General features: G+C 45.4%; 1 protein-coding gene across 7 annotated transcripts in view; it reads right to left on the bottom strand.

The window, feature by feature from the left end:
* Positions 1 to 20360, bottom strand: part of Dzip1 (DAZ interacting zinc finger protein 1) — a 51942-nt gene that overhangs the window by 17913 nt on the left and 13669 nt on the right. For all 7 annotated transcript variants that reach the window (XM_075950150.1, XM_075950151.1, XM_075950147.1 and 4 more), the window contains exons 9-14: positions 20082 to 20219; positions 17957 to 18019; positions 11158 to 11298; positions 10766 to 10814; positions 9373 to 9432; positions 6185 to 6241 (exon numbers count right to left, since the gene is read on the bottom strand). In XM_075950150.1, the coding sequence (XP_075806265.1) occupies positions 6185 to 6241; positions 9373 to 9432; positions 10766 to 10814; positions 11158 to 11298; positions 17957 to 18019; positions 20082 to 20219 (508 nt within the window). The remainder of the gene's footprint in view (positions 1 to 6184; positions 6242 to 9372; positions 9433 to 10765; positions 10815 to 11157; positions 11299 to 17956; positions 18020 to 20081; positions 20220 to 20360) is intronic.

Raw genomic sequence — 20360 nt, forward strand, 5'->3', positions numbered from 1 at the left:
TGCTGTGGACTCCCTCTGTGGGGTGAGTAGACGTGTTTGAGAAGTTTGTCACACGACATGTTGACAAATGTGGGGCAGCAGTCACTGAACGCTCACAGGCAGTCAGGCATAGACCTGAGTTGTTACACATCTAGCACCTATGTGGAAAGCCTGGCTTTTATTTAATGGGTACTTCTAGTGCACTCATTTGGATGGCTGTATGGCTGTATGAATAAATTTATATATGTACATATACTATATATTTATGAAGTATATCAATGTTTTTGATTTTGTTGAGCTAACACTTGGGTGCAGAATCAGAAGGGTCACTGTAAGCCTAGGGCCAGCCTGGTCGACGGGGAAAGTTATAGGCTAGCCAGGGATACACGGGAGACTGTACTTAAAAACAAACAAAGAACAAGCTGAAGTCCATGACGGAACTAGACTTTTGTTCTTCATAAATCTTGACACGCGGGCATGCTGGCCTGTAACAGCGACCCCTTTAGTCCATGGCTGGTTGTGAGGGACGTATTCAATCACAATCTGAAACCCACATGCTGGATTTTATTATCTCTGGGAGTTTAAAACACTCAGGATCCTTTTCTCCTTGAGACTAATAATAGATAAAACGCACACTCAACTTGCACAGAGTTGTCTTAGTCCTGACAATGCAAGAAAAATATCTGTCGACATGTGTGATGTAGGTCTAGTGTGTGGGCAGGACAAAACTCGACTCCCAAGAGGCTGATTCAGAAGAGCAAACACGGACAGGAAGAGCACTGGGTTTATTCTAACTCAGGTGGCAGCAGTGTCTTTTTCCCCACTGGCTGGGGTCACACCTCACAGTTCTGTTTGATTGGCAAGTCTTCAAAGAAATGGTGTGGAGGCCCTGAAGAGAGAAGCGGTCAGCCACTTCCATCCCAGAATGCAACACCATCTTTGTGCGTATAATGTTTTATTGGTGGGGGACAGAGTAAAATAATTGCATATCAAAGTCTTACAAGGTGGGGGTGATAAAAAGATTTGAATTATTTGTCATAAGCCTGAGTTTTCTAGCACTTGATAGAAAAGGCTCATGTTTAATTTGTCTTATAAATCCATGTTCTTTATAAACAGCCTTTTCTTCAGATGTTTTCTTACCCTATCCTGGAGTAAGAAACTGCAGGCAGGAGGGAGAGCCCGGTAGCAACAGCTGGCTGAGTGAGACCCAGGAGAAGGAGTCAGTCATTCCATCTGTTGGATTAGCGTGGTTCCTCCCTAAGTGGTGGCTCCTTGGCCAGGAGACTGACCTGGCTACTGTGTGACTTTTAAACACTTAAATTAAGGCTGGAAAGATGACTGAGATAGTAACTGTTATTCCAGTGGACCCAAGTTCAATTCCCTGTAATCACATGTGTATGCATGCATGAGTGTGTATGTGTCTGTATACTGTAAGCACATGTGTATGCATGCATGAGTGTGTACGTGTCTGTATACTGTAAGCACATGTGTATGCATGAGTGTGTATGTGTCTGTATACTGTAAGCGCATGTGTATGCATGCATGAGTGTGTACGTGTCTGTATACTGTAAGTGCATGTGTATGCATGCATGAGTGTGTACGTGTCTGTATACTGTAAGCGCATGTGTATGCATGCATGAGTGTGTACGTGTCTGTATACTGTAAGTGCATGTGTATGCATGAGTGTGTACGTGTCTGTATACTGTAAGCACATGTGTATGCATGCATGAGTGTGTACGTGTCTGTATACTGTAAGCGCATGTGTATGTATGCATGAGTGTGTACGTGTCTGTATACTGTAAGTGCATGTGTATGCATGAGTGTGTATGTGTCTGTATACTGTAAGTGCATGTGTATGCATGAGTGTGTATGTGTCTGTATACTGTAAGCGCATGTGTATGCATGCATGAGTGTGTATGTGTCTGTATACTGTAAGTGCATGTGTATGCATGCATGAGTGTGTACGTGTCTGTATACTGTAAGCGCATGTGTATGCATGCATGAGTGTGTACGTGTCTGTATACTGTAAGCACATGTGTATGCATGAGTGTGTATGTGTCTGTATACTGTAAGTGCATGTGTGTGCATGAGTGTGTATGTGTCTGTATACTGTAAGCGCATGTGTATGCATGCATGAGTGTGTATGTGTCTGTATACTGTAAGCGCATGTGTATGCATGCATGAGTGTGTATGTGTCTGTATACTGTAAGTGCATGTGTATGCATGAGTGTGTATGTGTCTGTATACTGTAAGTGCATGTGTATGCATGCATGAGTGTGTACGTGTCTGTATACTGTAAGTGCATGTGTATGCATGCATGAGTGTGTACGTGTCTGTATACTGTAAGTGCATGTGTATGCATGAGTGTGTATGTGTCTGTATACTGTAAGCGCATGTGTATGCATGCATGAGTGTGTACGTGTCTGTATACTGTAAGCACATGTGTATGCATGCATGAGTGTGTATGTATCTGTATACTGTAAGCACATGTGTATGCATGAGTGTGTACGTGTCTGTATACTGTAAGCACATGTGTATGCATGCATGAGTGTGTACGTGTCTGTATACTGTAAGCACATGTGTATGCATGCATGAGTGTGTACGTGTCTGTATACTGTAAGCACATGTGTATGCATGAGTGTGTACGTGTCTGTATACTGTAAGCACATGTGTATGCATGAGTGTGTATGTGTCTGTATACTGTAAGCACATGTGTATGCATGCATGAGTGTGTACGTGTCTGTATACTGTAAGCACATGTGTATGCATGCATGAGTGTGTACGTGTCTGTATACTGTAAGTGCATGTGTATGCATGCATGAGTGTGTACGTGTCTGTATACTGTAAGCACATGTGTATGCATGAGTGTGTATGTGTCTGTATACTGTAAGCGCATGTGTATGCATGCATGAGTGTGTACGTGTCTGTATACTGTAAGCACATGTGTATGCATGCATGAGTGTGTATGTGTCTGTATACTGTAAGTGCATGTGTATGCATGCATGAGTGTGTATGTGTCTGTATACTGTAAGTGCATGTGTATGCATGCATGAGTGTGTATGTGTCTGTATACTGTTGTCTGTATACTGTAAGTGCATGTATATGCATGCATGATTGTGTACGTGTCTGTATACTGTAAGTGCATGTGTATGCATGCATGAGTGTGTATGTGTCTGTATACTGTAAGTGCATGTGTATGCATGCATGAGTGTGTATGTGTCTGTATACTGTTGTCTGTATACTGTAAGTGCATGTGTATGCATGCATGATTGTGTATGTGTCTGTATACTGTAAGTGCATGTGTATGCATGCGTGAGTGTGTACGTGTCTGTATACTGTAAGTGCATGTGTATGCATGAGTGTGTACGTGTCTGTATACTGTAAGTGCATGTGTATGCATGAGTGTGTACGTGTCTGTATACTGTAAGTGCATGTGTATGCATGAGTGAGTGTGTACGTGTCTGTATACTGTAAGCACATGTGTATGCATGAGTGTGTACGTGTCTGTATACTGTAAGTGCATGTGTATGCATGAGTGTGTACGTGTCTGTATACTGTAAGTGCATGTGTATGCATGAGTGTGTATGTCTGTATACTGTAAGCACATGTGTATGCATGAGTGTGTACGTGTCTGTATACTGTAAGTGCATGTGTATGCATGAGTGTGTATGTGTCTGTATACTGTAAGCACATGTGTATGCATGAGTGTGTACGTGTCTGTATACTGTAAGCACATGTGTATGCATGAGTGTGTATGTCTGTATACTGTAAGCACATGTGTATGCATGAGTGTGTACGTGTCTGTATACTGTAAGTGCATGTGTATGCATGAGTGTGTATGTGTCTGTATACTGTAAGCACATGTGTATGCATGAGTGTGTATGTGTCTGTATACTGTAAGCACATGTGCATGCATGAGTGTGTATGTCTGTATACTGTAAGCACATGTGTATGCATGAGTGTGTACGTGTCTGTATACTGTAAGTGCATGTGTATGCATGAGTGTGTATGTGTCTGTATACTGTAAGCACATGTGTATGCATGCATGAGTGTGTACGTGTCTGTATACTGTAAGCACATGTGTATGCATGAGTGTGTATGTGTCTGTATACTGTAAGTGCATGTGTATGCATGCATGAGTGTGTACGTGTCTGTATACTGTAAGTGCATGTGTATGCATGCATGAGTGTGTACGTGTCTGTATACTGTAAGTGCATGTGTATGCATGAGTGTGTATGTGTCTGTATACTGTAAGTGCATGTGTATGCATGAGTGTGTATGTCTGTATACTGTAAGTGCATGTGTATGCATGCATGATTGTGTACGTGTCTGTATACTGTAAGTGCATGTGTATGCATGCATGAGTGTGTACGTGTCTGTATACTGTAAGTGCATGTGTATGCATGAGTGTGTATGTGTCTGTATACTGTAAGCACATGTGTATGCATGAGTGTGTACGTGTCTGTATACTGTAAGCACATGTGTATGCATGCATGAGTGTGTATGTGTCTGTATACTGTAAGTGCATGTGTATGCATGCATGAGTGTGTACGTGTCTGTATACTGTAAGTGCATGTGTATGCATGAGTGTGTATGTGTCTGTATACTGTAAGCACATGTGTATGCATGAGTGTGTACGTGTCTGTATACTGTAAGCACATGTGTATGCATGAGTGTGTATGTCTGTATACTGTAAGCACATGTGTATGCATGAGTGTGTACGTGTCTGTATACTGTAAGTGCATGTGTATGCATGAGTGTGTATGTGTCTGTATACTGTAAGCACATGTGTATGCATGAGTGTGTATGTCTGTATACTGTAAGTGCATGTGTATGCATGCATGAGTGTGTATGTGTCTGTATACTGTAAGTGCATGTGTATGCATGAGTGTGTACGTGTCTGTATACTGTAAGTGCATGTGTATGCATGAGTGTGTACGTGTCTGTATACTGTAAGTGCATGTGTATGCATGAGTGTGTACGTGTCTGTATACTGTAAGTGCATGTGTATGTATGCATGAGTGTGTACGTGTCTGTATACTGTAAGCACATGTGTATGCATGCGTGAGTATGTATGTGTCTGTATACACTACTGAGACACCTTCTGTATCTACACAGCCATCTCTATAACTACCGTCTTTTTTTATTTGTGTGTGTGTGTGTGTGTGTGTACGATGCACATGTGCATGGGTGTGTCTGCATGTGTCAGTGTGGGTGTGGGAACACCATGGCACACATATGATGTCAGAGGAACGTGAGTTTCGGTCCTGGCCTTCCACAGAGTTTACTGCTTTGCGTGCTGGGCTGCTGGGGGAGCTTCCAGGGCTTTCTTCTTTCTACCTGCCATTCGCCGGGATTCCAGACGTGGGTTCTGGGGAGCCAAACTCTAATCCCTGCACTCACGTGGCAAGTGCTGTATCTACTGGGCCATCTCCGCAACTACTCAGCCTCCAGCCTTCTTTGAAGGGTCAAAACCCAAGGTGGAAAGCAGTAATGGTTAGAATCTAAACCATTCTTAGACAAGACAGGAATAAAGCTGTCCCCCTGCTTTGGTTTCTTTGTAACACACAGCAGCCGTGTTTTGTTAGCTATGGAGAATGTCTGTTTCCTCTAACATATGGGAGAGCTCAAAGAGCAGAGGATAAACATGAGAGAACCCAGCTCAGTAAGAAGAGAAATCCGGATGGAAATAGTCTTCCACCTACCCCAGCATGATTATGGCATTCCGTGCCTGCTGTCCCGTCTGAGGGACGAGGGCTAGCAGGGATTTCATCCCCGACACTCTGTCCGGTTTTCTGCCTTTGGTTTCTACCTTTTTTTCTATGCCTTCCTGACCAATCATTGAGACTGTTTGTTTAAAAAAGGTGACCTGCCACCACACTGAAAGTTAGAAAAACAAGCAGAAATGCCCTGTGGCATGTCTGGTTGGCTGGTCTTCCTCAGGCCTGCCGCTTTCCGCAAAGATCATAAAGAAATGAAGTAGCGAAGTTAAAACTGCTATTGGGCCCAATGCCGTTCTGCGTGGGCAGCATGTTCCGCTCTCAGTCATGTATGCTGTGAGGACAGACGTTTTCCCAACTGCTTTGTAGTGACTAAGGGGTGTCCTGCTTTATAGAATCGCACCCTGCAGGCAAACTGGGTTAATGATTATCTAACTCAGGCTGAGAATGGCACCCGAAACATCAAGACTGTAGCTGAAACCTACCATGTACCATGGTCAGGCTGGGTGCACCATCCAGAGTCTGTGTGGTGGAGGCATTCCCTGAAACAGAACAAGAGGAAAAGCTCATTGGCCCCGCCGCTCCGGCTTAAGTATCTGACCACACACCTTCCGAAAGACACAGGCAGCCCACAGGCAGCACATGCCTCGAACAACAGATGCTACCCATCTGGCTTCTTTTATTTTTTTTTAAAGATTTTTTTAAATTATTATTTTGAGGTGCCCAGAATAAAACCCACAGCCTGTGCATGCTAGTGAAGTACTCTACCACCCAGACTAATGCTTCTTGTGTGTGTGTGTGTGTGTGTGTGTGTGTGTGTGTGTGTGTGTGTGTGTGCATATGTATGTGTGTGTGCATGCATGTGTACCTTTTAGGTTGCTCACAGGACTGTGTGACCACAATCACTAGTTAATCAGCCCATTTATCAATCTTCCCCAAATGCCGATACCTACTGGCTATTACAGCTCATTCTCTCCCCACCTCTTCAGCCTCTAGAACAATTATTGTCCTTTGTGTGTCTGTGACTGTTGCACACTTATAGAACCACACACCGTGTTCTTGCTTCCTTCAGTTAGCGTGTTTTCACTAGCATGTGTGACATGTCAAGATCAGCACTGTTTCTACGGTCAGGCAACACTCCAGTGTACAACTAGACCTGACTGTCTGCGACAGGATGGGCATTTGTGTTGTTTCCATTTAGGGAAAATATCCCAAGCATGAGGCTAGATGTGGAAGAATTATTAATTTAGGCACAGCTTTAGGCAGAAGAAAACTGACTCAATCAATACTCAATGCTATTTTTAATTTCTTTAATATTTATTTATTATGTATACAATATTCTGTCTGTGTGTATGCCTGCAGGCTACAAGAGGGCACCAGAACTCATTACAGATGGTTGTGAGCCACCATGTGGTTGCTGGGAATTGAACTCAGGTCCTCTGGAAGAACAGGCAATGCTCTTAACCACTGAGCCATCTCTCCAGCCTGCTATTTTTAATTTCTTTTGACATGTAAATCCTTCAGCCGCTTTCCCAAGGTTTCACGATTCCTATCCCAGAGTCCTTCCTATCTTGAGAGTCCAATTACACAAGCTTTTTTTCCCTCCCCATTAAACAACTTACCTATTAATTCACTATTTCTTTCTCTACCTTAGATGTATTGGTCATAACCTTATCACCTCTGTATACTTACTTATTTTTATGATAAATACTGGCAAAAGCATTCTATTCATAACTGTCCACAAATCACTAGGAAATCAGAAAACAGGACTTGTGGGCTCATTTGCACCTTGTACAATCCAGATCAAGCAAGGCTCTGCAAACTACAGCCTGTGAGAATGACTGAGCCTGCTGATGTTCCTGTGAAGTTTTATTGAAACTCAGCCAATTCACTATTTGACTGTCTGCAGCTGGCTTTGCAAAGTTATACCATAGCTATGTGGTTTTATAACAGCATCTCACCACGTAACTTCACGGAGTCACTCTTTCAATGCCTATCCCTTTACAGGGGAAACACATACAGAAAAAACTGGCCTAGATATTACTCCAGCTTGATAAAGCCGAAAGATGCGACCTAGGACTGATCACCTCCAGGGCGCCTTGGAAGCCACAGCGCATGAAATGACTGAGGTCTAACCTGGTCACGCCAGGCCTTGTGCACACTGCGCATCTGACTGTCTCTCACAAATGTCACCTGCTCTCTGACCTCCTCTACCCAGAGTTCTTTTCTTCTCCGTTCAGAAATAAAAGATATTTAAATTATTTCACTATCATTGAAAAAAAAGTATGAGAACATCATATCTTTGTGTGTATGCGCACACACGTCCATGTGTGTGAGTGCATGTGAGTACGTGTGTGTGTGTGTGTATGCATGTGTGTCTGTGAGTGCCTGTGCGTTTGGGCACCTGTGGAAGGAGGAGATCAATGTCAGGCATCTTCCTCGATTGATCTCTATTTTATTATTATCAGATAGATTTCATTTATTTATGTCTGTGTGTACTAATGTCTGGGAATGGGTGTGATAAGGGGATGCACTCTTGCATGCAGAGGCCAGACGAGGATAACTGACCCTTTGGAGCTCAAATTGCAGGTAGTTACAGAACGCCTGGCTTCTTACATGGGCGCTCAGATCTGAGTTCCAGCCCTCATAACTGCTCTTAACCTCTGAGCTGTTGCTGTAGCTTATTTTTCATTTGTCTTTTGAGACAGGGTTTCTCTGTGTATCCCTGGCTGTCCTGAAACTTGCTCTGTAGACAAGGCTGGCCTGGAACTTAGAGATCCATCTGCCTCTGCATCCCGAGAGCTGGAATTAAAGATGTGTGCCACCATGCCAGCCAGCCACTGTATCTCTTAAGATAGGATCTCTGAACCAGAACTTGCAGATTTGGCTAGACTGGCTAGCTAACAAGCCCCAGAGATTTCTGTTTCTGCTCCCAGTATTGGAATTATAGACATGTGCCCAACTTATCCCTCGGTTGTCCCTGAGTGCTGGGGACCAATCTCAGAACCTCAAGTTTACATAGCCAAGATTTACTGAAACAGCCCTCTCCCCAGTCCCCAAGTTTGACCCTGTTGCTTTATGACTGTTTCTTGACAAACTCAGGCCCTAGGTCAGATGTCCATGATGATCCTAAGGCTGGACAGGGGAACTTGCTAACACCCTCAGCATCGAGTCTCAGTCCTGTCGGTGTGGCATTGGCCACTCACCAGGCTCGTCCCAGGGTGCTTTAGGAAATCCCGAAATGTGAACTTGCACGGTACCATAACGTTGACTCATCCCCTCATAAGTCAAACTGCCAAGTGATAAAAGCAAAATCTACAAAATCTACAGCCTTAGATTACAGAGCTAAGTCAAAGCCAGAACCAAAATGGATCACACAGCAACGCCAAATACATTGTTTTCAAGAAAAAAAGTCTCTAAAGTGAAGTAAGAAAGAAAACATGGGGCTGGAGAGATGGCTCAGAGGTTAAGAGCATTGCCTGCTCTTCCAAAGTTCCTGAGTTCAATTCCTAGCAACCACATGGTGGCTTACAACCATCTGTAATGGGGTCTGGTGCCTTCTTGTGGCCTGCAGGCATACACACAGACAGAATATTGTATACATAATAAATAAATAAATATTAAAAAAAAGAAAGAAAGAAAACATGAACATAAAGCTATTTTAGACACTCACTGGCTGCAGCAGGGCCAGCTGGCTTGGAGTCCAGGGCTTGCCGGGTTAGAGGAGGATTGCCTGAAATGACAAAAATATAAGTTAAAAATGGAAGCTGTAAGACAGAAACACGTTTTAGCAGCAAATTATCCTAAATTCTGCCACCAGAAAAAGAACTGAAGAACCTTTGCAGCATAGAGCACCTTACTCTGTGGGATGCACTTCAGACGGGTTCTTTCTGAACCCATCATTTTTGAGATGACTTCCAGTCAACTCTCTGTATTTTAATAAGCATTGGTTTATATCTCTTACCACTCAAGCTCTTGTTATTCTAAGAGATGTTAATAAAGGAAACCATGAACTTAACCCTTCTTTCTTGCCAAACACTTATCCCACACAGAGATGGAAGAAAACTCAGCTTGTGTGTCCCATTACCAAACCAGGTAGTGTCCCCCAAGCAAGCAAAATTCCTTAACCATCTGAGCCACGCCAGGGCCAAGCCTGGGATCTCCGGGCAGAAGCCTAGCTTTTCGCTCTACTTTCCCTCTGATTCAGGCCATGACTGAGAGGAGATGGCCAGGCTACTGCTGCAGGAGGCCACGATTCTTCTGCCACTCTGCATGGCGTCAAGCTGTGACCCTAAACTTCTGCAGGGAGGGAATGCAGCAAGTCTTTACGGCGTTTTAGAATTAAGCGTTTAATGTCAGTCCTGATGGCTACAGCATTAGGTGTATTACTGGTGTCAGCAAGTGAGTTATTCCACTTAATCCGTGTATCAAAGGTTTAGTGTAGCTACTGTTACATTTCCAGAGTTAGAGGTGAAGACACAGAATACAGACTCACAAAGACGTACGTGCCAGAGACTCAAACTCCTTCTGGGCCCAGTGTTTGAAATCTGTGTATAATTCAAGAGATAAAGGGTAGGACTGGAAAGATGGTTCAGCAGTTAGGAGTGTTTGCTGTTCTTTCAGAGGACCTAGGTTTAGTTCCCCGCACCCACATGGCAGCTCACAACCATCTGTCACTCCAGTTCCTGGGGATCTGATGCCCTCTTCTGGCCTCCACACTGGCCTTGCATGCACATGGTACACATACATGCAGGCAAAAGCACTCTACACACAATTAAAAAAAAAATTTAAAGAGGCAAATGACCACTAGGCAGCACTATACACGTAACTGCTTACTGTGTTATATATAAAATATTAAATGAGAGTTTAGATTTTCTTAATTCTTCAAACGTTTTGGGTTATGGCAACAGATCTCTCAAATATTAAAATGAGGACATATAGCCCAAATGAAAAATACCAAGCAGAATGCTACTTTAGTAGACACAAATCAGCAGGCCCGGATTTTCTGTACCCAAAGCTGCCAGACAAGCCACTCTGGCTTTATCTCAGGGATCCTGTCCACTTACCTTTCGGCTCACCAACACTGCTGTATGGTTTACTGGCAAATTCTCTAATCTGCGGAAGATAAAACAGTCTGCTAGCAGTTCATATTCTTAATGAGAGAGGGATTGGATGAAGCTGGATATGGTTGGTAGTGAATTAATCCCACCCTGTGCTCCTTGACAGAGGAAGGAGCTGTAGAAACTTAGTACATCAGATCTGGCTATTTCTCCAAGTGATCATGGGCAGACATCTTACCTACCTTCACACGTACTGTCTGAGGCATCTCTATGTCTAAAGTAGCTTTGGGGACAATCACGGGAGGAAATGGTCCACGTCTATCATCTTCAAGATGGTGTAAACTAAAGCCCTCTGCTCCTAGACCAAGGAGCTCAGCACAGACTCCTCCCTGGCGTACCTGCTGCTTCTGACTGAGAATCACTTCATTCTGCTCCTTGAGCTTCTGATCTAACTCTTCCACCTGCCGCTTGTAGAAAACATTATCTGCACTGAGATCCTCCACCATCGAGCTCCGGAGCTTCTCTATGTGTGACAGGAGCTGCAATGACAACGGGGAAGGATATTTGTTGGCAGAACGCAGGTACGGTCGCAGATTTTATGAGATTGTCTTGACTCCTCCGCTGGCTTTATGCGGTTTCTGGGCGTTGAGTCATACAGAAAATCTTCAGTCAATGCCCATCAAGGCCCTGGCTGTGCTAGACTTCATCTCTTCCCAGGGGTTTATGGTCTGACACAGAAAAAGCTGCTCCGGTGGGCAGCTGGGTCAACGTGAGCACATTCTATGGACTAACTGACGCACAGCTGCTTGGGGACCAAGGACAAGGGTCTTCCACCTCCAGGATGAACTTTCTATACAGCCCTGTCCCCTGCCCTCATATCCACATGCAACATGCCAGCTCAACTGGGCAATCATGGATCAGCAGTCAGCATAATCACGGCCCGCACAGGTGGGAGCTTCAGGAATAGAGGGAGAAGGGAGGCGTCAGTGATGTGGGATTCCCCTCTGGATGCTGTGAATATGTTTTATTGCCATTGGTTAATACAGAGCTGCTTCTGGCCAATGGCTTAACAGAAATATAGCCAGGTTGGAAAAGATATCTAGAGAGAGTAGGCAGAGTCAGTGAGAAGCCATGTAGCTGCCCGCAGAAGACAGATGCACGGGAACCTTGCTCGTTAGCCACAGCCACGTGGTGATACACAGATTAATAGAGATGGGTTAATTTAAGATATAAGAGCTAGTCAGAAAACAAAAAAAAGAAAGGAAGGAAGGAAGGAAGGAGCTAGCCAGAAATACACTTAAGCTACTGAGCAAACAGTGTTTCAATTAATACAGATTTTGGTGTGATTATTTAGGGAGGCTGGGTGACCAGGAAACAAGCAGCCCTCCCCCCCAAAAAAACAACTGAGTCAGAGAAAGAGAGGTAAAATGTGCATATATTCATCACTAGAGACGATGATGGTCAATCTCTTTTTCTTTTCACTTGTATAAGTGTGTGGTCTCTCTGTGTGTATGTGTGTGGGTGCCCACCCATGTGAGAATACACACACATTTGCCCATGTCCACAAGGAGGTCCAAGGTTGATAATGGTGTCTTCCTCCATCATTCCTTATCTCACTCAGGCAGTCTCTCAACCCACCCCTGAACTGGGGGACATGGCTAACCTGAGGCCTTCCAAGGCAGAAATTACAGGTGTGCTACCATGTCAGCTAAGCATTTTTGCAGGCTCTGGGAACATGAACTCCTGTTCTCTTGTTTGTGTGGCAAGCTCTTTAACTGCAGAGCCAACCCCTCAGCCCATATGATGGCAATCCTGCCAGCTTAATGGGATTTAGAGTTCCCACAGAAATGAGCTTCTAAGCCTGTCTGTGAAGGATTTTCCCAACGGAGTTCACTGCAGTGGGAAGACCCACCTTGAATGTGGGCGCCACTGTACGGGACCCGAACTGAGTAAGAAGTGGAAGGGGAGCCAAGCAGTGTCCCTCCTCCTGCTCCCGACAGTCAGGTCTAACGCAGTCAGCTGCCTGAAGCTCCTGCCTCCATCCATTCCCAGCGTGGCAGGCTGCATCCTCCAAGTGTGGACCAGAGTAAGCCCTTCCTCAAGTGGCATTTGCCAGGCATTTCACCACACTCGCCCATAAACTGGCATAGAAACGTAACGCCGGGGGAGATTATACACTGGTAATTCAAGCCATTTCAGTGGTTGACAGAACAGAAGGGGTAAAGGAAAACAAAACGAAACAAAATCCAGCTTAGTCGCTGGTACTGGGGACACTGTGCATCTGACACCCAATGTGGAGAGAGAGGGTGGGGCTGATCACACTAAGGGAAACATCTTTGTCTGAGGAGAGGATCTGAGAGTCCAGATGGGCATTTTCTAATGCACTTGTTTGGTTTCTTGAAGGATCTATTTTTAACTATGTGTCTGCCTGAGCACATGAGTGTAAGGACCTAAAGAGGCTAGGAATGCCCAGAGTTGGGCATCGGGCATTGTGATCTACCTGATACAGGAAAACTGAACTTGGGTCCTCGGGAAGAACCGCGTGTGCTTTTAGCCAATGAGCTGTCCCTCTGGTTGTGCATTTTTAAGTCAACACTTACTATGATGCTACACATTCCCGTGTCTTGTTTACTCTGATGATGCTACAGAAAAGCGATCTAGGTTCCCAGCACAATGTGGAAACTCAGGTCCCAGAGGACAACATGCATGACTCGAATTCAGAGAGCGGGAATGGGCAAAGCTGGCCTTGAGCTTCCACATTTGGCTTCAGAGTCAGGGCTCCACGCGTGGCAAGGTCTTGCCTGTCAAGTTCTCTGTGTTCCCGAAAGTGCACGTGGAAACACTGAGCTGAAGTCTGTGGGAGGTCAGAAAAGAACCCCTCAGAGGCTGGTGTAGTCTAAGAATCCCCCAAGAACCAAGTGTCAAGAGAGGAAGTGTCAAGCACATGGAAGGCAAGAGGCAGGCGGATTTCTGTGACTTCTGTTGGGAGCAGTGAGACCCCAGATCCTGAATTTCTTGTAATCCCCTGATCTGAGTGCCTACAGCTGCTCTGAGCACGAGACCTTCAGGAGTTCCTGATGGCAGAGAGTGGTTTCTGGTGGGTTTGGCTGGGGTGTGGCTATCTCTATATAATCTGCCCCTGAACACAATAAAGGGGGCATTCTTGGGGAATTCAAGGATGACCTGTGTCGCTGTCTCTCTGTCTGTGTGTGTCTGTGTATTTTAACCTCCAGCCCCTTGCCCGAAGCTCGCGAACTGGGTGCCGGAGCACAGAGCGCAGACACGGGGGCGCAGTGCGTGGCAACTTCAAAGCCAGCTTCATCTACTTTTGAGTTTAAAACAGCCAGGGTTACTTAGGGAGACCCTGTCTCAAGACAAATCAAAAACAAACTCTCTCCACAGTTCTAGATGGTTGAAAGGGCATGACCCCATAACCCCCAAAAGCCATCTGAGAAATGCATAGCTAGAAATCAGAAAGAAATTCTAGTAAAATGGCTCAGGATTTTGGACAGAGGTTTAGGACCTTGGACCAGATCACCAAATTGAGGAGGGCTGGCCCCCAAGAAGCAAGAGACCCTAGGAAAAAATCAGGGGGTGACATTATTGTGACACCACAGTGAAGAATGGGTTACAAAGGTAAAAACAAGAATATGGTGAGAGGGGGATTTGAAGAGCTTAGACAAGATGGTCAGACACCACCTCACGAAGCCTCTGTGTGTGTGTGTGTGTGTGTGTGTGCGTGCACACGCACGTGGATTTCAAGCCCTCTGCTATCCTCTATAGCCTCACTCATAACACCAGCCTCCTCTGTCACCGCGCGTGACCATAACACACCTCCTGGGATCTCAGGCAGGGTCAGAAAGGTCACACCACGGATTATCCGTGACTCCCTTTGAACTCCTACCAATATTATTTAAAAAGAAGACAGACTGCCAAGAGCCTAGGAAAAGCAATATCAAGTTGGCACAGGCAACTTCCCCTAACCAGAGAAACAGTGCGTGTATTGTGGGGAGAGCAGGCGCCAATCATGTGGAATAATAGGTCTCAGGCAGAGATGACTGCATGTGACTGAATTCACCTCTCTGGTAGGGTGTGAGACAGAGAAGCAAGCAGCTCCTAAACAGCTGAAGCAGCGAAGGAGCAGCCTATCCCGGCAGGGCAGGAGGCTGTGCACCCAGACTGTGCACAAGCGGCCTTAGGTTAGGGGGAACCGCTGGGATGAGCTCCTAGCAGAAGGCAGCGAAAGGGAGGAACATCACAGGCTGTGAACCCACATTGTTGACTTTCAGCTGTCTTGCTCCTGAGCCCTTTAACAGAAGTCCCAGCCCTCCCCACAGAGGGGGAAGAAAACAAGGAGTGACATGCCCAGAGGGCTTGAGTGACACTCCCACGGGCCAGGGCAGCTTCCGGAAGCTAACCCAGGCTAGCCATAGGCGCTCTGAAGGAGAACACAGCTTAGGCAATGTTCTGAGTACAGCTTGTGGACTCATGAGCTGCGGCCCCAGCCAAGTTGTGCCTCCGACTCCTGTCCCACAGAAAGTGTGAGATGACTAATGTGGATCATTTAAGGCTGAATTTGTAACAGGCTGCCACAGCGAGTAGAAAACTGACAGGAAGGGAAAGCAGCCATGAAAAGAACAAATGGAGAGGCTTTCCCATATGTTTTTCAAAAAGAGCAGGAGCCAGGCGGTGGTGGCGCACGCCTTTAATCACAGCACTCGGGAGGCAGAGGCAAGCGGATCTCTGTGAGTTCGAGGCCAGCCTGGTCTACAGAGCTAGTTCTGGGACAACTAGGGCTGCTGCACAGAGAAACCCTGTCTTAAAAAACAAAAAAGAGACCAGGACGAGTCTAGAAAAATCAGTGGATAAAGTACATGAACACTGGCATGAGGACCAGAGTTCAGATCAGGCTGCTGTTCTTGGGAGGTGATGACCCTGAATCCCTGCAGCAGGCCAAAGGGCCAGACAAACCCCCCACATCATCAAACTCCAGGCTCGGCAAGAGATCCTGTCAGGAAATAAACCGGAGAGTGAATGGGGAAGACATCCTCAATATCAACCTGTGCCCCCACACACAGTGCACACAGGACCACATGGCATGTGAACATGCACACACACACACACATACACACGACCATATAATCTTTAGTAATATGATATTCTGCCTAGTACTCTATGAAAGGAGTATTTAGTACTAACTACAGGAAGGAACATTATTTTAGGAAATATGTGGATGAGGAAACAAGATACTCTGTGTGGAAAAGATGTTAGCAATACAGAGGGCACAAAAGACAATATTATTTTTTAAAAGAACCAAGATTTCCTATCTTAAGACATTCTCAAATACATCTTCTTTAGGTACTTTGTCCCGGGGAAACATTAACAATGAATTTTCTGCTATACTCAGTGAACAGGAATCGGGGAATCACTTTTACATTAACATGTTGTTTTCATTAGACTGTTAATGTTAACAGTCTTTTATTTATGTTCCAGCTCAGAAACGTGAAAAAACCCAGATATATCAATTCAATAACAGAAATGATGAACACATGAGACACCTAAGATCATCTCCCAGCAATAAAATGACGTTGGACGGTATCTTTTAAGCACAAAGCATCCATTACCTAGAAAGAGCAAATGCACATTTTGTAAGGATCTATCTGTATGTGGGGGTTTAGAGTTCTAGGAACGTAGCCCTTAGAGAAGCACATGGGGCAATCGTGGCATGGACGTTATGATCAGCTTAAGGCCTGATCCACAGGAAGGAACTCCTGCTTGGTACTGGAAAGCAGGCCAAGAAACTGGTTGGAAAACTTGCTCCTAGCGTTTTGCTGAGGGCACGGTATCAAATGCTTCTACATACCTTCTTTATACCTTTAGGTTATCATGGCTCTCTACCCTCACTAGAGATGCTTCTCTTTGCAGTGGACCGGGGTTAATACAAAGATTCACAGCTCATCAAAGAGGATAAGCAACTGTGGGCTGTTCATCCATAAACAGGACATTTGCCCCCCCCCCACCCGCACACTACCCAAGGCTCAGAGAAGAGAGTGGAGGAAGAATGTTAAGAGCCAGAGATGAGAGGCCCCGTCTATAAAACAGCTGGACATGATGTATTCCCCAGGAATTTGGTGTTCTCTTTGGGTTTAGCCTAGTTAATAAAAGAATTTAAAAGCATACTCAGAAGAAAGCTTGAGGACACTTTTATTAGTGTTTAAGAGAATACCAGCATGTCAGGCGAGCTGAAGTTTTGGCAGCAGCCTGGAGGGGAAAGATGGAAAAAAGGAGAAGGGAAAACTATGTCATTTGCAAGCGGTCACAGGGTGAAGGGCACAGAGCTTAAGAGAAAGAGCAAAGAAATGAAGAAACGAAGAGGGAAGTTTCTCTGAGTCTGGACTTAGAAAGGGGGGCAGGCTCCAGAGTCACCTAGCGATGACAAAGCGGTTGCACTCAGGAACTCAGGGAGGCTGTGATTGCCTGCGTTAGATAAAGTCAGTCAACGATCCAGCGTGGCCAGGTGAGAAGCTCATGAAGCCCCATCTGGAGCGGAGGAGCTGCTGGAAGGGACAGAGCCCCTTCTCATCAACGGTGTGGCCCCTGGGAAGGTGCGCGTGCCCAGGGGGTGGCCCTGGAACCGTGTGCACAAGGGCAACACTAACTGGAGTCAGTGGGTTGTTTTTGGAACAGACTGTAGAAAGGAGACATGAAGTGAGGAGGAGGAGGGGACATAGTGGTGAAGCCCACGACCAGAATGAGCTGGGGGTGGAGTCAGGGATGAGTGAGGTCAAAATACACTGGATCTGTGTGTGAGAGTCTCGGAGGACAAAGAAAATCGTCTGCAAAAAAGATGTGCAGCACTTATAGAGAGAAAATTGAAGAGAGACTTACAAAGGAGTAGCAGCGGTTAATTTTGTATTAAAGTTATAAATAATTCTAAGTATTTTATTTTACACATTTCTCCAGAAATGTTAAGTAGGAAAATACTACCTTCATTATTGAGTTAATTAGAAATTCTTTTCAAAATGGCCAACGTGTGCATGTGTGTGATGTGCCTAAGCATGCTTGAGGCCCTGATTCCATCCTCAGCAGGACAGACTCAGCAGGGGAGCTGATCAGATGGGGCTCCTGGATTCTCAGCCCTGGAGAGACAGGGGCAGGGGAGCTGACCAGATGGGGCTCCTGGATTCTCAGTCTTACCTGTCCCTTCTCCTTGCTGTAATCCTCACTGAGAACTTGAAATCGATCTGTCCACTTGCTCGCCTGGAGGAGAGAAAAAAGGGGGTCATCTGTAGCAGCTTGCTCTCCAATGGCTGCATTCTTATAGAACCACCATTACCCACCACGGGCTGGAGCCCCTACCCCGCCCATGATCACAAATTAAGACAAACTCCTACAGTTTGTCTACAGCTGGATCTTATGAGGCATTTTCTCAATTGAGGTCCTTTCCTCTCCAATGACTGGTGAGCAGGGGGCAAAGCACTAAGGTTTCTGGGTCTTACTGACAGGCAAGTCAGCTCATGGAAGACAGTATATCAGTGGAAAGCAAATGTCAACAGAGTAGGCCATCTTCCAGTTTTCTACGCATGCTCAGGAACTGACTGAGCAACCACTGGCAACGTGGAGGATTTGAAGGACACCCCCAGCTCTGAATGGGCAAGGAAGGTGTGGACACGGTGATGCCGGAGCTCCTGTTGAATGTGTATAACTAAGTTCTGATCAAACAAACACTAGAGTCTAGAGGAGACTCGGGAAAACCCCGTGAGTAGTGTTCCAGTGATCCTGGGGGATAAATGTGAGGCAGATCTTAAAAGTAGAAAGGTCCCAGCCAGCAGAAAAGGGCAGCAGGGCCATGGTGGGGAACGGGGAGTCATGGTCTAGAGCAGTGGTTCTTAACCTTCCTAAGGCTGCGACCCTTTAACACAGTTCCTAGTGTGGTGGCGGCTCCCATCAATAAAATTATTTCCATGGCTACTTCATAACTGTAGTTCTGATACTGCTATGAAACATAATGTAAACGTCTGATATGCTGATGGTCTTAGGCAGCCCCTGCGAAAGGGTCCCTTGCAACCCAAGGGCTTGCAACCCCCAGGCTGAGAACCACTGTTGTAGAAAGAGGACCCTGGGGCAGAGGGAAGATCACCACTGCAAATTTTAAAGTCCGGTGGGAAACAAGGCCTCGTTGCTAGCCGGGGCAGGACGCGGGGGACGCAGGGAGGTGGTGTCACGGAAAGGTTAAAGGCAGACAGGATGATGATATCACAGCCAGCTGTGATGGAGAAGGTACACTGAAGGGAGGCAGACACGATGTAGCATCAAAACAAGAAAAGGCAATCACATTTCAAAATGCTCTTACCGTTTAAAAATTTCGTAGGTTATCTTTCTTAAAGTTTTATTATGTTTATTTATTGTGTATACACGTATGCGTCTGTGTGTGTACATGCAAGGTCAAGCATTGGCACTGCACACATGTGAAGGTCTGAAGACAACCAATGAGAGTCGGTTTATTCCTTTCCCATGTGGGTCCCAGGTGTTGAACCTAGGTCATCAAGCTTGGTTGGCAAAAACCTTTACCCTGTGAGTAGGCTCAGTGATTCGAAGGCTTTTAAAATTATTATTATAGAATTCATAGGTTCTAACTCCAACACAGAGTGGACATTAAATGTGAGGCCTCACACAGGCTGTACCACTTACCTAGATCCTTACCCTTTTTAATTTTTTATTGCTTTCCATAAACCACTGAGATAAAATAACTTTTATAGAGTGATTATGGAGTCTGACTTCCAAATGAGAATAAAATACACAAAAGGTATCAGTTTGCCAATGCAGTGCTATATGTCAACTAAGTTTGAAGCTTCAATATGCAGTTTTTAAAAAACAGGATGTACACCCGAAAGAGGAAAGACATTAAATAGCAAGGCGAACTGACTAAGGACACAAGTTCAGACTGACATTTTCATAGTTAAAACTGAAAATTTTCTGCTGTTTTATATTCACACCTATGAACCAACACCTACTCTGAGTTAGGCATGTGTCGAGATACAAGGGAAAAATAAACAAAACAAACACATTTGGTGTGAACAAACTCACTAAGGGAAAAACACTGGTGAAGAGTGCTGACCGCACTTACAGGGCACCTGAGCTCAGTGTCCCCTTTCTGGATGAAGACTACCTGCGACTCCAGTTCCTTGGGATCCAGTGCCCTCCTTCAGGCCTGTGTACACACTGCACAATAACCCCGTGCAGATGCAAGCAGAAGCAACCAAGTGAATGTTGTAAGCTGTGCCTGCGGTCACCAGCCACGTCATACCTGGCCGCGCCATACCTGGCCTTCCAGGAGCTGAAGCATGTTCTGGAGATCCTGGGGACTCGGGAGGTGATCTTCCTTACACTCATGAGCGTCTCTTAAGGAGCCGATGTTGGACTTGAACTTCATATTGGACTTCTGTATTTCTAACAATTGCTGTAAATTGGGAAAAGAGTCACCGGTAGATACGCTACACATTTATCTAACAGACAGTGACAAAGCTCGCGAGCACAAAGCCATGTTCAACTCGAACGCCCTTCCAAACAAACACTCCCACACAGTTCTCCTGCCTGTCCC

The sequence above is a fragment of the Microtus pennsylvanicus genome, chromosome 15 (assembly GCF_037038515.1).
Source record: "Microtus pennsylvanicus isolate mMicPen1 chromosome 15, mMicPen1.hap1, whole genome shotgun sequence".
In the NCBI taxonomy this organism is placed as follows: Eukaryota; Metazoa; Chordata; class Mammalia; order Rodentia; family Cricetidae; genus Microtus; species Microtus pennsylvanicus.